Here is a 14,390-nt window from a genome sequence, read left to right as displayed (position 1 = left end):
AATGACTTTAGTAAGTAAGTTTCCATACAGTCCTCTTATTTTATTTTATTAACTTTTTTAACCGCGTGCGTAACTTTAAAACACCTGAGCCGTATAACATTGCACCGGTAGTGCGCCTGTCAGGACAAACTCCGGGAAACAGTCCTGATTTCAAGGAGGGAGGAGTTACATGACGTCGACGCTTTGACGTGGAGTGTATGACGAACGGGGAAATAAAAGTAAACAACGCCTAGGATAACGAAAATGGTTTTTGGCGTTAGTCCCCCAAGCTTAGACGGAACCTGTGATTTTTCTGAGGCTTTGTTGATCATGTATGAAGGCTTTGTTTTCCGATAAGGACAGAGGCAGGCTGAAAACTGGTAAGACACCAGTAGAGTCGAGATGAGTCGGGTGCGGCATCCGCTAATGATAGCTTAGTTCAACATGGCAGTTTCCTGTATTGTATGAAATTGTTTACAGGATGTAATGCTCTCGCGACCGTTGCTGAAAACAAGTCCTCAACGTCAGGACTGTCTGACGACCAAAACACCACCTTAGGCCCTCCCCCATACTTTCTTGTATTTTAGTTGCTATTTGCCTAAGTGTGTTGGCGTGTTTTCACTTATTAATTTCAGATTTAGCTATGTTAGCCATCAGATCGTCAGAGGAGGAGTCCACTGAGATTGAGGAGATGGACACCTCAGAGCCCAACTGGTGCTGGTTCTACTTGGCTGAGTGTGGAGTGTGGCATATGTTTGAGGTAGTTCACATGATACCACAACTTTATACACAATAGCAGACTTTGTAACTGGCTTTACTCTGTATGCCCAGCATATCGCCCCTCCTTTGGTCGTATTTTGCCAGACTCTGCAGGTTTTTATTCCCCCTTTTAGCTCATCATCAATACATTTATAGAAAAAAAAAAAAAACACTGCCTTGGGTTGATTGTAGGGAGGCAGAAAAATGGCCATCATGTGCCACTACTTAGGTTATGTGTTAAACTGCAATTAAAAGGAATTTAACAATGATGCATCAAAAATCCATGAACAGATTTAAAATGTGTTTTTCTGGTTTATCAGTTTCTGACAGCGAGTTACACTCAGCTGTCTTATTTATCCCACCAGTAGCTCAAACCTCCAAATATATATGTATCGATTTACAAGACAAGCTTTAAGTCAAACCAAAGAATTGATGTTTTTTCAGATAAATTTTAAGCCTTTGACCTAAATAAAGAATTAACTCTCTTAACTAACTGTTAATTAACTGATTGGCTGGTTAACCCTTCCCCCCCCCCCCCCCCCTTTTATTTTCCTGTCAGATTGATCCCAGTGCAGCCTGCTCTGTGACCAGCGCTCAGATTGAGCAGTGCTACAACAGGAACCAGCGTGGTGTGATGGAGTTTTACACAGCCAAGTACACATACAGACTGGACTTCTCAGGTGAAAACTCATGAGTTAATTAAAGTAATTCTAAAGGTACTTTATCCAGGCTGAGAGTGTTAAAGCTTTTTCAAAGGAAATCCCGTCGCATCAGTTCTATTGAGGATAAGTTAGTTTTTCTGTTGTTTATTTTGTTAAAGAAATTGCACATGAACACCTAATTGTCATTAAATCCCCAAACAGTCATGCGACAGATAAATGTAACAACAGGAAAGCAACGGCCGATCAAACGCTCCCTCCACTCTGCAACTGGATTTAGGTAAGATTTGATGGTTTGAGTGTACATCCAGAGAGCCTTTTTATAATTTGGTTTTATTTACTTGCTATCATGGAAAAGTTATGTTAAAGGGGTTTAAGAAGACCATGTATTAAATGGAAGTTTAGGGGTCAAGCATCTCCTGTCCTTAAAATCCTGGAAATGAAAGTAACAAAAGAAAAGAGAACAATTGCCTTTTTCCCTCCTTTTTTTTCGTTTTTCTTTTTTTTTGCAAGCGTTGAATTATTTTTGTGTGAGCATAAAGCAAACACATCCATTCTCATTCTGATGCAGTGATTGGTTTACTGACTCTTCTCCTTTGCTGATCCTCCCAGGTTTATTTGTGATAATCTCGCCTTGCCTGTTCCCTGTCACTGGGAAAGAATAAACACAGATGAGCCCTATCAAGTGAGTACAGAAGTACGGAAACACATCTTATTGTTCCACTTAGCTTCGTTCACACATTTTTAGTATTGAGACGATACCTTTATGTTCTTTTGATTTCTGATGTAAAAATAGTGGCAGACTGGTCAAAACTTTTAGACAGGTGTGCATGTGATTGTATGCGGTGTTTTGTCAGTCCAGAAGTTCCCAACTTTGTTCAGTCTGAGGTCAAACGTTTGCAAATGAGAGAGAAAAAGAGGAATATGAAACACACTGCAGAAAAGGGTAGAGCTGTGTGAGTGTTTCTTGCCTTTGCAGCTCATCCAGCTTGGCAGAGACACATATGAATTTAAAGAAGTAGCCAGACTGTATGAAAGAACAATGGATCATCCAATTAAATCCATCCAGAGGATCCAGAACCTGGATTTATGGGAGTTCTTCTGCAGGTAGAATATTATTTTCTACATTTTTGTGAGGAAAAATATTTCCTTGTATATACTGCCTTAATTACACTTAAATTGCACTCCATTAGTGACACTGGGAAAATTGTAAATTCTAGTTTTCCCAAACTTCCAATAAAGATGCTGGCTTTTTTCTTAGCATAAATTAAAGAATTGAACCGAATTCCATGAATCCACCCCTTTCAGCCGATGTCTTCTTCAAGCTCGTCTCCTGTGCACAATGTGCACTTGTTTCTAGATCATTTCATGGAAATTGCCAGTATGCATCTGTAATTCACACTGGATCACCTGCACTGTGTCAAAAAGGCATCTCTTCAACTTGAATGTAATTTAATTTTCATTTTATAAAGGAAAACAAAGTCTTTTGAATAGGGCAAAGGAAGTAAAACTCCTGCTTTTACAGTGCTGGCTGTGTGGGCGTGCAGTGGCATGTTGGCAACCGCTACAGTTCAGGGTGTTTGTGCCAAATTTTTTCTCAAAAATGCCCCAGAAATGTAATGCCAGTTTGACCCCGTGGGACGCGGTTGAACAAATTAATTCACTAAAAGGCGTTGTTTTATACATATACCTCTGAAAACGCTTTGTGATTGGGAGGTTTCTGAGCTGGCTGCTCATTCCGGCCTCCTGAAAAGGCAGAGGACTTTTTTTTTTTTTTTTTGATAATAACCATTCAGCGGAACTGGAACCTTATCCACTTCAAAGCCCACGTTTGTACATATTGCTTATAAATTGTTAGATTAAACTTACCTGCATTGCATTATATTCACCTCGTGGGGAATCCACAAGGTGAATATAATGCAAGGTGACTGGGTCAGAAACAAAAGCTGTTTTCAGTCTTTTTCACTTGCTAGCACATCCTAACCTGTCAACACACAATAAATTACTATACTGTTGTTATTATTATTGTTCTTATTGTAAACATATATGTGTTGAATTTTGTATTCATAAACATCCAACACTTTAAACACCTTAAACATATGGCAGTAAGAAAGCACTAAGAACACAAGACATTCAAAAAACAAATAAAAAAATAATTAAAAAAATAATAATATTAATAATACTAAAGGAAATTAAAAACAATATAAAATAAAATACAAAAAAAAGTACAGGATAGTCTATACTGTATACATTCCCAAATTTAGTTGCATATTTTCATTGCTTCACTCTCTCTCCAGTTCCTCAACGTGCCCAGTCTTTAATAGCTCCAGAAAAATCAAATAATTCTGATGATCTTTTCCTAACCACATAGGTCAGTTTCTATTATTGTTCTCATATTGTTATTGTTTTAATGGTACTTATATTGCACCTTTCTGCTTAAAATAGTACTTTACAAGTGTCGTTCACCCATTCACACATACATTCATACACTTCTTTTATCTATACCTAAGCCCTTTCTCACATTCACTCTGCGACTGATGTATCAGGGTCAACTCGGGGTTTGGTGTCTTGTCCGAAGATAATTCAGCATGCAAACTGTAGGAGTCAAGGATAAACCAACTGGCCTTCCAAGTCTGTAGACAATGCACTCTACCACCTGAGCCCCAAGTGCTAGAGACTAGGGGCATTGGTGCAAGGTATTCATCTTCACAGCTGACAGCCCACAGCCATTTCCAAACTGTTTAATGCGTTTGAATTTAGTTGAAGTTTGCTTTCTGCACTGTGTACAAGTGGTCCAAGCAGGCCTTCCAGGAAATGATCTAAAAATAGCAGCAGTACTGGAAGTGATATAGAGGTGCACAAGGTGAAAATCCTGAATTGCATAGATGGGGCAAAATTTAAATTGGGTATGATTTTTGCTCTTTATGGGAAAAGTTGCTGAACTTTTCACTGATCAAACTTTGTACAGTCATGCAGTATCAAAGTCATTATTTGTTTTATGTTGTCATTCCTTGGTGCTCCTCTAAGGAAGAAAACACAGTTGCGAAAAGTCAAGCGAACACTGGATATTGAGGAACGAATGCTGTTTCATGGCACGGGACACAGCAATATACAAGCTATATGTACATTTAACTTTGACTGGCGGCTCACAGGAAGCCATGGCGATGTCTATGGCAAAGGTAGATCTTTTATGTTGTATCATGAAAGACTTTGCTACTCTCCTTTTGTCCAGTTTTAACATTGTGCTCTTGTCTTTCCTGCAGGGAGCTACTTTGCCCGCGATGCCAAATATTCCAGTAAATTCTGTCACACCACAGGGAAACACAACACGACCTTACAGAGACATGGACTCGCACCACCGATATTTGCGAGTGAGCCGCCTTATAAGACCATGTTCCTGGCCAGAGTGCTTGTTGGAGAATACACAGTTGGTCATCCAATGTACTGCAGACCACCCTCTAAGGATGCCAGTTTCACCAACTTCTATGACAGTTGTGTGGATGATATGGCCAATCCAAAGATCTATGTCATTTTTGACAGTAATCAGATTTATCCAGAGTATCTGATTGAGTTCTACTGATGCCTAAGAAAATGATGCCAACTTTTTTTTTTAATAAAGGCTGGAAAAGCTAGGATATGAAATTAGATGACAGGATAATTGATTTCCATGACTGAATGGAGCATGGGTCATCTAAGTGCCTTTGAAGAAGTTGGTAAGACAGTAAGGACTTTGTGTCAAATTGTATACTGTACAGCATACATAATTGGACCCAGAAGTTAGAACGTTTCCATGACTTCAAAAGATGCTAACCGAAGACAGTCTTTGTGCTGTTTTTATCTTTAATCCTGAGTCTATGCTTGCTTACTGAATATGTGTGCACATTTGCTTAGATAAAATAAGAGTGGTGCTTGCAGCCTGTAGATCATAGGCAATATCCGACCACCGGCTCCATCACTCCCTCTACTTCCACAGTGCCATACATATGCTTCTTTATAAATCCAAGAACATGCTCTGCTCACTCATTTTGCACCATGTTCTGAAAATCTGTGTCTAGTAGTACCATGTATTATATAAGCATGGATTTTTGTTCATGTTTTTGTCATAAAAACGCTCCTACCTCTGCATTTTTTTATCTTGCACTTTCCATGAAAGGTTTTGTAATTGTGTCATATTGACATAAACATGTAAAATGTGTGATGTCGTCCCTGAGCAATTCGTTTCTGTGCATCTTTTCTGACCGCTGAATTTCATTGGGGTTTTCAACCAAGTTCGTCTGTCCATCCGTTTTCTAAATTATTTTGGGTCTGTCACATTCATAACAGAGAAGCAATCAATCATTCATACTCACATCCACATGTATGGCCAAACTAGGATCACAAATTAGCCTAAGATATATAATACATTGCCAAAAGTATTCACCCAGCAGTGCAGATATTGAATTAAGGTGTTCCAATCACTTTCATGGCCACAGGTTTGTAAAATCCAGCACCTAGGCGTGCAGACTGCTTCTACAAACATTTGTGAAAGAATGGGTCAATCTCAGGAGATCAGTGAATTCCAGTGTGGTACTGTGATAGGATGCCACATTTGCAACAAATCCAGTCATGAAATTTTCTCATTACCAAATATTCCATAGTCAACTGTTATTGGTAACAGCAACTGGTAACATCAGCAACTTAGCCACAAAGTCTTAGGCCACATAAAATCCCACAGCAGATTTAGCTGATGCTGAGGGGCATAGTGCCGCAGAGGTTGTCAACTTTCTGCAGAGTTGATCACCACAGACCTCCAAACTTTATGGCCTTCAGATTGGCTCAGAAACTCAGCATAGAGAGCTTCATGGAATGGATTTCCATGGCCGAGCTGCTGCGGTGGTTGCCAGGAGAACGGTACTTGTCTGACCTCACTGTGCCAAGTGTAAAGTTTGTTTGAGGAGGAATGATGCTGTGGGGTTGTTTTTCAGGAGTTGGTTCGCTCCCTTAGTTCCAGTGAAAGGAACTCATAATGCTTCAGCATACCAAGCCAAGACATTTTGAACAATGTCATGCTCTCAACTTCGTGTGAACAGTTTGGGGATGGCCCCTTCCTGTTCCAACATGGCTGTGCACAAAGAAAGGTCCATAAAGACATGAATGAGGGAGTGTGGTGTAGAAGAATGTGACTGGCCTGCACTGAGTCCTGACCTCAGCCTGATAGAACACCTTTGGAATGAATTAGAGCAGAGACTATGAGCCAGGCCTTCCCGCTACTTCCTTGCCACAAAGGCACAGGGACGCCCCAGGCAGGATAAACCCTATTGCTGTGAGGTGATAGCACTGCATCACCGTGTTGCCTCCAATGAAGTTGATTTTTAAAATTGTAACAATTCAACATTGAATTTAATTTCCAAGTCATCTGGGTTTGATGTTAAAACCTGAGTAACGCAGGTTTATTTTTGCACTTTGTATAATTTTAAAAACAAAACAAAAAAATGTGCTCAGCACACTTGTTGTACTGTAATGTAAAATTATTTTTTTGTGTGCATTTGTTCAATTAATTGTATGACCATGTTTGTATGTGTTTTCGACCTGCACAAGGTGATGCCACAAGGTGGTGCACTTGTGGTACTTTGAGTTTATTTATATTAAATGTATGGGGGGAACATCTTACAGCTATGCGTGTGTTAAGCTATACTTGTCTGTAATTTGCATGTCACAATTAATAAATTTTTCAATTTAAACACATAAAATAATTATTGTAGACCATCTTTCAGGTTAGAAGACTGAAAACAAATTATATTGTGCATGTAATGTCACATGATCTACTTTGCCTTCTAGGGCTATGTAGAAGGTGTGTCTATGAATGAGATTTGAATCATGAGGAGTCAGAAACACCAGTAGTTAAGTCATAGAGAGGAAGCAGGTTAATTTTTCAGCTTTTTCTGTGATATAATCAGTTACATTTCTGACAACAAGAAACAGCAACAAAAGATGTTGGAAAATACATTAGTGGAATATATGGATACAGCTGACACCCCTTGGTGCTGGTATTACCTTGCTGACTGTGGACAGTGGCACCAGTTTGAGGTAATTTGTGTATTTCTTTAGATCACATTATCTGGTTCCATACTGTCAAGTAAAGCTTATGTTTCTAGTTTCTTGTCCCTTTTCTGTAGGATGACCCCGATCTCCCCTTTAGCAGTGAGGCTGTTGAAAATTTTTACCTGAAAAACTCCAAGGCTGTTTTAAACACATCATCTTTCAGTTACAGGGGCCAGATTGATTTCTCTGGTAATTTTTGTGCATTTTCATGCTCACAGTCTTCATTCACACATTAAGAACTTAGCTCAGATTAATACATGTGTTTTTGTGCAGCGATGCTACTGACAGACCTCACCGCAGGGAGGCAAAAAAGAATCAGGAGAAGCTACAACACAGAAAAAAGGTAAACAAGAAATGTACATTCTCAATTGTAACAGCAGTGAGGTTTACAAGTTAGTGTCAGTATAGTTTCTATCAAAATGAAAGTGAAAGTTTCAGCACAATGGAAACTTAACTCTCCTCCCGCAGGTGTTCCTGTTTCAGCCTTGCTCCTGTTTTCTGGGAATCGTTTGATCCCGAATCGCCATACCAGGTGACAAAAATGTTGCTTAATGTCGAAAATATCTACAGCTAGAGCACAAATATACAATACAGTTAGAAGCATAGATTAAAACCGCAGATATTTCAGTAATAACTGATTTCGGATACTTTTTAAAGTTAATCCCTCTGAGTGAGCACTCCCCCGAGTATTGGACAGTGAAACATTATGTAAAGACCGATGGGCTGTTGGACCGAACCATTCTGTCAATCAACAGGATACAGAATTTGGATCTTTGGGAATTATATTGCAGGTAAGTTAAGTTTTACACTATGTTTTTTGTTAATAATTTCTTTTCTTTATTACCATTATTTTTATATTTGCATCAAAGGAAAAAGAAACAGCTGATGAGGATTCAAGGCATCAAAGAAATTCAAGAGAGACGACTCTTTCATGGGACTGATATCAAAAATGTGGATTACATTTGCAAGTATAACTTTGATGTACGGTTAGCTGGACAACATGCCCACGTATTTGGCAAAGGTAAGTTCATTGTTTTGTGCAAATCTGAATTTCTAACTCTTTACCATTTCTTCTGTCTTTTTTCTTCCCAGCTGATCTAAGTTTCTTTTTTACGTAGGAATTTATTTTGCCAAACATGCAACATTAGCCGACAGATACAGTCCGAGCAGCTCGAAACCACTGCCAGTTTATGGCGGGAAAACACAACCTGTACACTCTGGAGAAACTAAAATTATATTTTTGGCTCGGGTGATGACTGGAAAACCAGTTGCTGGACAATCTCATTTCCAAAAACCCGATCATGGGAGTCCTGAAAACTTGCATGACAGCTGTGTTGATGATGTCTCTCATCCTAATATTTTTGTCATTTTTGATCCAAATCAAATATATCCGGAGTATTTGATTCAGTACAGCTGAGCGCAACATGTGCAAGATCAACATGGCTACCTCAAACGGTACATTTCAAGCACAACTCCTGATGGCTTCGATGAAGTTTTTGCAGCATTTTTACTACATTTTAAACATTTTTAGAAAAGTTTCCAGTAAACTAGGTCGTTTTCAGCAAGATAATCTGTCAGCAAAGTTATCGTTACATTTCATTACTTTGGATCAGAAGTACTAATAAAAATGAGTTTACTTACCAGGTGCTACTGCTTAGTATTAGAATAGTTGAATATAATACTTGTGGTCATGTAATGTAGATTCCCATCTAATTTATTTCTATTTAATTTAGTAATAATATAGCTTCATAAATAAATAAATATGCCAGCAGAACCAAATCAAAGTCTACATGTGTGTTTATTCCTGTTCTAATGTTTATGTTTGTATTTGTGCTGGACATAACATTCACACGCATTTTAAAATAACATGCGAGGTTAAAGAAATCAAATTCTAAGCTCATGTAGCTTATCGTTGTTCATCTTTTTTACATATATGTGGACAAAAAGCTTTCATGGGGCTCTGTGAAGGATGTGGAAAAACAACGTATGATTCAGTTACTTTAGAAGCACCTTTATCAGCAATAACCTGAAATAATAATTTTATATTTGATTCCGTCAGTCTTTCACATAAGAAATTGAAATTGTGAAGAGATTTTTTGATCTACTCTTCTTTACAGAGTTCCTTCACTTTTTGAGGTTTGTGAGCAGTTATTTATGTTCAGCTCTCTTAAGGTCACGACACAGTATTTCATTCACGTTGAGTTCTGGTCTTTGACTAGACCACTGCTTTTTTTAGCCAGTCTGTTGTAGATTTGGCTTGGCTTGGGATTGTAGTATTGCACTTACCCAATTTTGGCCAGGCTTTAGTTGGCAGACAGATGGCCTCAGATTTCACTCTAGTACACTTTGGTATACAGACTGCATACCAAAGGCTGACTGCAAGGCTCCCATATACTGATATACTGTAGCTACAAAATAAGCCCAAATCATCACCCCCCCCCCCCCTCCGTGCTTAACAGTTAATATGAGGTTTTTGTATTGATATGTTTTCACCAATCTCACCCTCATGTTGTTGGGATAGACTCCAGCCCCCCTTGGATAAGCTGAAGTGGATGGATGGATGGGTGTTTTCAACAAATATTGCTGTGCAATATTGCTAAACAACTCCATTTCGGTCTCATCTGTTCAAAGGACATTGTTGCAGAGGTCTTGTGGCTTGTTCAGAAACAACTCCAAACAAACCATACTGTTCAGTCTTTTTCTAAATGTACTGTCATGTAATTATACAAAAAAATGTCTCATTCTAGGAGCTTTTTTATTTTACGACATCGGAAAAGTTAATCAACTATTGAGATTTTAAATATTTTCATGCTATAAACACAGTAACCTACACACAGATATTCATTTTGTGAGATTTTGCCAGCTGTGCATGTTGAGAACCAAACCTGCACAATCAATAAATATCAGAGAGAACATCTGTGCCCATCTGCCCCAGCAATAAAACAGCATTAAGCACAAAATCTTCCTTATGTGAAAGAACTCACCATTACATGTGCTATAATATTTCTAAATTGGTACAGTTAAGGCTACGAAACGCGTGTTCATTATAGAAGATTCTGTTTCACCACAAAACAGAAACTTCACTTGAAAACCTGTTTCACGTGTATGGTTATATTTTTATAACCATATATGTCACAACAGGCATTTTCCATTCACACCCAAAGCAAATACTCCCCCATACCAACAAGAAGTCTCAATGAAATAAAATATAAACGGCCATGCCCCCACCGTCTGATGCTTTGTTTAACACGTGCTTAAAATGATTGGCTGTAGTTTACCGAAACTGTCAGGAGAGGTTGCTGTTGATACAGTTTTCATTCATTCTTGGCACAGGTCAGCATCAGTTGGTCTGCATTAGATGTATCAGTTTGTCTTGGCAATTTATTTTTACTATTATAAGTGGAAAGAACATTAACTGAATTACCAGATTTAGATTTACAGTTTTAAGGTACTTAACTTTTCATTTTATGCAACTTTATCCTCCCGTTCCACTGCATTTATTTGCAAAATTGGGCTGCTAGTTAGTTAGTTAGGATTTTTTGATGTAATTCAGACCTTTGGTTTCCAACATTTCTGACTTGTGCCCCTTTAAAGATCTGACATATCTGCGAGTTTCTAATAGCCACACAAAAGAGGTTACTAGAAAGAGATATTATACTGTACATCAAACACAGGGATCACATTTTATGCAGAACAAGTGTTTTATATTCTCTTAAGTCTTCAATAAAGTTTTTCTTAAATCTTTTTTAAATAGGTTTCTGTAATAGTAATCCATCAGTATGTGCAAGATCTTTAATCAAAATCAAATCTTAAAAAAATTAATTAACTATTTAATAACAGTAAACAATATTTTTATTATTATTTCATTTTTTGATTAAGATGTCAAATTACAGTTATACTGAACAAAAAATGTGTTAGCGTTTTAATGATTTATGGCAGGAAAGTACAACTTGTTGACATTAATGCACATGTTTTTAAGAAATGCTGATGAAATTCAGTTTGCTGATACACGATATAAGGAACTGCCCATGTGCCTTCCCCCTACTCCCATATGTTTGCTGCAGGTGAAGTGGAGATGGTCGAACCGTTTATCTGACCCTGCCTCATTTTCACACCCATAGTGTGGTTTTTAGTAGTTTAACAGTGTTTCCAGCTGTTGCTCCCAAAGTATCTGGCAATAATCGAACCTCCCGCACACACATGCAGCCCTCATGTGTGAATCCCTTTCATCTCCTGAAACACAAACAGTTTCTTACAGTTAATTGGCGGTTGAGTGTAAAGTACAGTAAGAAGCACAGATGGTCTTGACTAAATTAGACAGGGGCCGATTTGTCAGCTGTAGAGTCAGATTTTTAATTCTAGTGTGACATAAGAAGTGAAAGAATTTTTCATTTTTTGTTGAATAACATATGGGGAAAAAATAATTTTATATTGTTTGGTAAGTTTGTGTGGCTGTGCCCTGATTGGATGGACCTGTTTTCCAGAGCCAGGTCATCAGTGCTCATGAAACTATTTGACATGAATTAATTGGTCCTCTGGGTATGATGGACTCATTCAATCCAGCAGATGGTGTTTCAACACAAATGTCTTTCAGCACATAATGAGCACATACTTTATTCTGTGCTGTTATTCTTCTTCTTATTACATAACAAAATATGTCCTTACAGACTTATGCTAACTTGGAATGCACACTTTAAAATGTTAGAAACTAGGACTTTGAGCTCATTCAACTCAATAAGTGAGTCAAGTTTGATATCCTCTTAAATATTTACAGCTTGGTGTGCTCAGAGAGTCTGGCATGTGATTACAAAGTCTTTGATGTCTGCTTGATCAGATGATATCAACATGTTGAGTTTATGAAAAGACCAACTCTAATTAGTGGATCAGTATGTGTGCGTGTGTGTCAGTGACAGAGCGGGGAGACTGAGACTGTGGCACTATTCACTTCTAATGAAACCAAGAGTAGGTAACAGGGTTGGAGAGAAAATTACATTTCAGTTCTCAAATACTCAACATTGTTGAGAGTCTTCATGAGATGGAATAAATCCTGGAATGTGGTACTTAATAATTCTATTTTGGGTCTTGGATGCTCTTAAAAAACAAAAAAAAAAAAAAAAAAAAAAAGCTTCATTTAGCTTCATTTTATTTTATTTATCACACTGACCTTTATCAGAATGTCAGAGATGGTGCCGGAGCTACCTGAGCTGGGGCATGTCATGGTCATGGTCATGCCATTAATAAAAAGGAGAGCTGATGCTGCCGTAGTGCAAGCCTCGGTCTGAGCAGCAATGATCCAGCTGGGAGTGAGGAAAACTCCACCTGCTGATTGACTGTCCAGTGTTCTCCTGGATGATCTACTCCCACAAAAAAAAAAAAAAAAAAAGTGTTGTTGCAATAGGAACTGTTTGCTCCTACTGTCCTGAGCATAGCATGAGGCAAACTGTGTACTTTAACTACATGAAGTCTGTTTATCTGTGGTTGTTGTCCAGTGCCGAAAGTAAAAGTGCTCATTATGTGGAGTGATGCTTGTCAGACTAACATATACATATTATTTATATACAAAATACACATGATATTAACTGATCATAATTATAAATGTATTCATGTGTATCCTTTCAATGCTGCAGCTCCTAATGGTTTCATTGCATATACCATATAATACTGGATAGTATGGCTAGTATGACTTATAACAACACAGTTTATCACCAACAGTAGACTAAAGCTTTAAAATATAAGTGCAGAAAATCAAACCAAAATATATTTGAGTAAAAGCAGATATTATAATCTGAAAATCCCTGAAATACGATCCCCCACCCCCCACCACTGCAAAGGAAGTGCTCAAAAGGGCCTGGGCTGATTTAGCAGCTCCTAGGTCCAAACCAGATGGAAGCTAAGTACAGCCTGGAGAGGAGACACAAACTAATTAATTCAATACAAAGGTTAAAACTAGCATTTTTAATCAAACTCATGATTAAAATGTCATATCTGGCGTGGCAGCAACAAACATACATTACAGCTATGTTAAAAGTATTGTGTTTAGTGTTGTGTGGGCCACAGAAGGTTGGTCACGCCGGTAACGGCAGGTCAGAAATGTGCAACTTCACGACAAGCATTATGTACAGAAATGTACAGAGGAAGCACAGAGTGGACACAGAGTCAATAAATATGAAGACTGAAGAGTAGAGGAGAGGTGCAGTGGGAGATCCCACAGCAGCAGGAGGCTGAAGCAGCATAACTGAGATAATGGAGGAACAACTCCAAGAGGGTGCATGTCTCTTAAACTAGCAGTTTGTTACACAAGAGAAGACCCTGATGGCTGAACGCTGTTGATATATATCTTCATTCCTAATGCTTTATGGTAATTCATGTATTCAGCTGCTGTTCATATAGCATTTTATATACCAGCATTCTGACATATAGTACTAACCTGTCACTTCTCAGAAGACTTGTGGAAGACTTATTACACTTCACACTAGTCTTGTCAAAACAGCTCTGTCTGTAATTAGTCTTGTCAGTTCTCTATTACATGTGCAAATCTAGCCTGGGGGGCTTGGTACGTACTTTGATGCTTGACTTAACACTCATATTTTGACTTCCTTTTTTAGGGGAAAGGTTTAGTGTTCTGGACAAATGTGTTTCTATAACATTTGTTGAGGCTGGATACAATGCAAATATTGGTAATAATTGTAAATTTCTTCTTCTGGTTAGGCTGTTTAAATCAAGAGACAGCATTCAGTTTGCGACAAGAAATACAAAGATCCATAGCTGCACAGAAACTGCATTCATGGTTTGTGTTTTGAGGTGCAAACAAATGTTGACTCTCTAAACAACATGTTTTAGTCAGAAGTTTACATACATTTATCATTTACATGAATGTCACAGTAATTTGGGGTTTTTATTGAATTCTTTGAG

General features: G+C 38.1%; 2 protein-coding genes across 4 annotated transcripts; both read left to right on the top strand.

Moving 5' to 3' along the window:
* Positions 1 to 157: 157 nt before the first annotated feature.
* LOC147310335 (protein mono-ADP-ribosyltransferase PARP11-like) lies at positions 158 to 5,592 on the top strand. Of its 3 annotated transcripts, none has more exons than XM_086269098.1 (8): positions 158 to 359; positions 615 to 739; positions 1,298 to 1,418; positions 1,602 to 1,677; positions 2,010 to 2,094; positions 2,377 to 2,504; positions 4,429 to 4,576; positions 4,661 to 5,592. In XM_086269098.1, the coding sequence occupies exons 1-8, from the start codon at positions 314 to 316 to the stop codon at positions 4,961 to 4,963; spliced, it is 1,032 nt and encodes a 343-aa protein (XP_086125224.1). In that variant the 5' UTR covers positions 158 to 313; the 3' UTR covers positions 4,964 to 5,592. The 3 variants fall into 3 exon arrangements, with proteins under 3 accessions (XP_086125224.1, XP_086125222.1, XP_086125223.1); XM_086269096.1 differs by having other exon boundaries at positions 163 to 359; positions 4,425 to 4,576; XM_086269097.1 differs by having other exon boundaries at positions 169 to 359; positions 2,010 to 2,082; positions 4,425 to 4,576.
* A 139-nt stretch (positions 5,593 to 5,731) lies between these two features.
* Positions 5,732 to 9,433, top strand: parp11 (poly(ADP-ribose) polymerase family member 11). Its single transcript, XM_086269099.1, has 7 exons — positions 5,732 to 7,463; positions 7,553 to 7,667; positions 7,752 to 7,821; positions 7,947 to 8,010; positions 8,136 to 8,269; positions 8,348 to 8,499; positions 8,597 to 9,433. The coding sequence occupies exons 1-7, from the start codon at positions 7,368 to 7,370 to the stop codon at positions 8,893 to 8,895; spliced, it is 930 nt and encodes a 309-aa protein (XP_086125225.1). The 5' UTR covers positions 5,732 to 7,367; the 3' UTR covers positions 8,896 to 9,433.
* Positions 9,434 to 14,390: the final 4,957 nt, after the last annotated feature.

The sequence above is a fragment of the Aulonocara sp. 'chitande type north' Nkhata Bay genome, linkage group LG17 (assembly GCF_057382095.1).
Source record: "Aulonocara sp. 'chitande type north' Nkhata Bay isolate Kocher_YH1m ecotype deep benthic linkage group LG17, A_spYH_male_GT1.1, whole genome shotgun sequence".
In the NCBI taxonomy this organism is placed as follows: Eukaryota; Metazoa; Chordata; class Actinopteri; order Cichliformes; family Cichlidae; genus Aulonocara; species Aulonocara sp. 'chitande type north' Nkhata Bay.
Note: the sequence above shows the minus strand (reverse complement) of the source record. Positions and strands in the feature narration are given on the sequence as shown.

Excerpts from the sequence above, each read along its gene's own strand:
- LOC147310335 (XM_086269096.1), top strand. The coding sequence starts at position 314 with ATGAAGGCTTTGTTTTCCGATAAGGACAGAGGCAGGCTGAAAACTG. Across the intron at positions 2,505-4,424 it reads TTATGGGAGTTCTTCTGCAG|GAAGAAAACACAGTTGCGAA; the intron begins GTAGAATATTAT and ends TGCTCCTCTAAG. Across the intron at positions 4,577-4,660 it reads TGGCGATGTCTATGGCAAAG|GGAGCTACTTTGCCCGCGAT; the intron begins GTAGATCTTTTA and ends TCTTTCCTGCAG.
- parp11 (XM_086269099.1), top strand. The coding sequence starts at position 7,368 with ATGTTGGAAAATACATTAGTGGAATATATGGATACAGCTGACACCCCT. Across the intron at positions 8,011-8,135 it reads ATCCCGAATCGCCATACCAG|TTAATCCCTCTGAGTGAGCA; the intron begins GTGACAAAAATG and ends TACTTTTTAAAG. Across the intron at positions 8,270-8,347 it reads CTTTGGGAATTATATTGCAG|GAAAAAGAAACAGCTGATGA; the intron begins GTAAGTTAAGTT and ends TTTGCATCAAAG.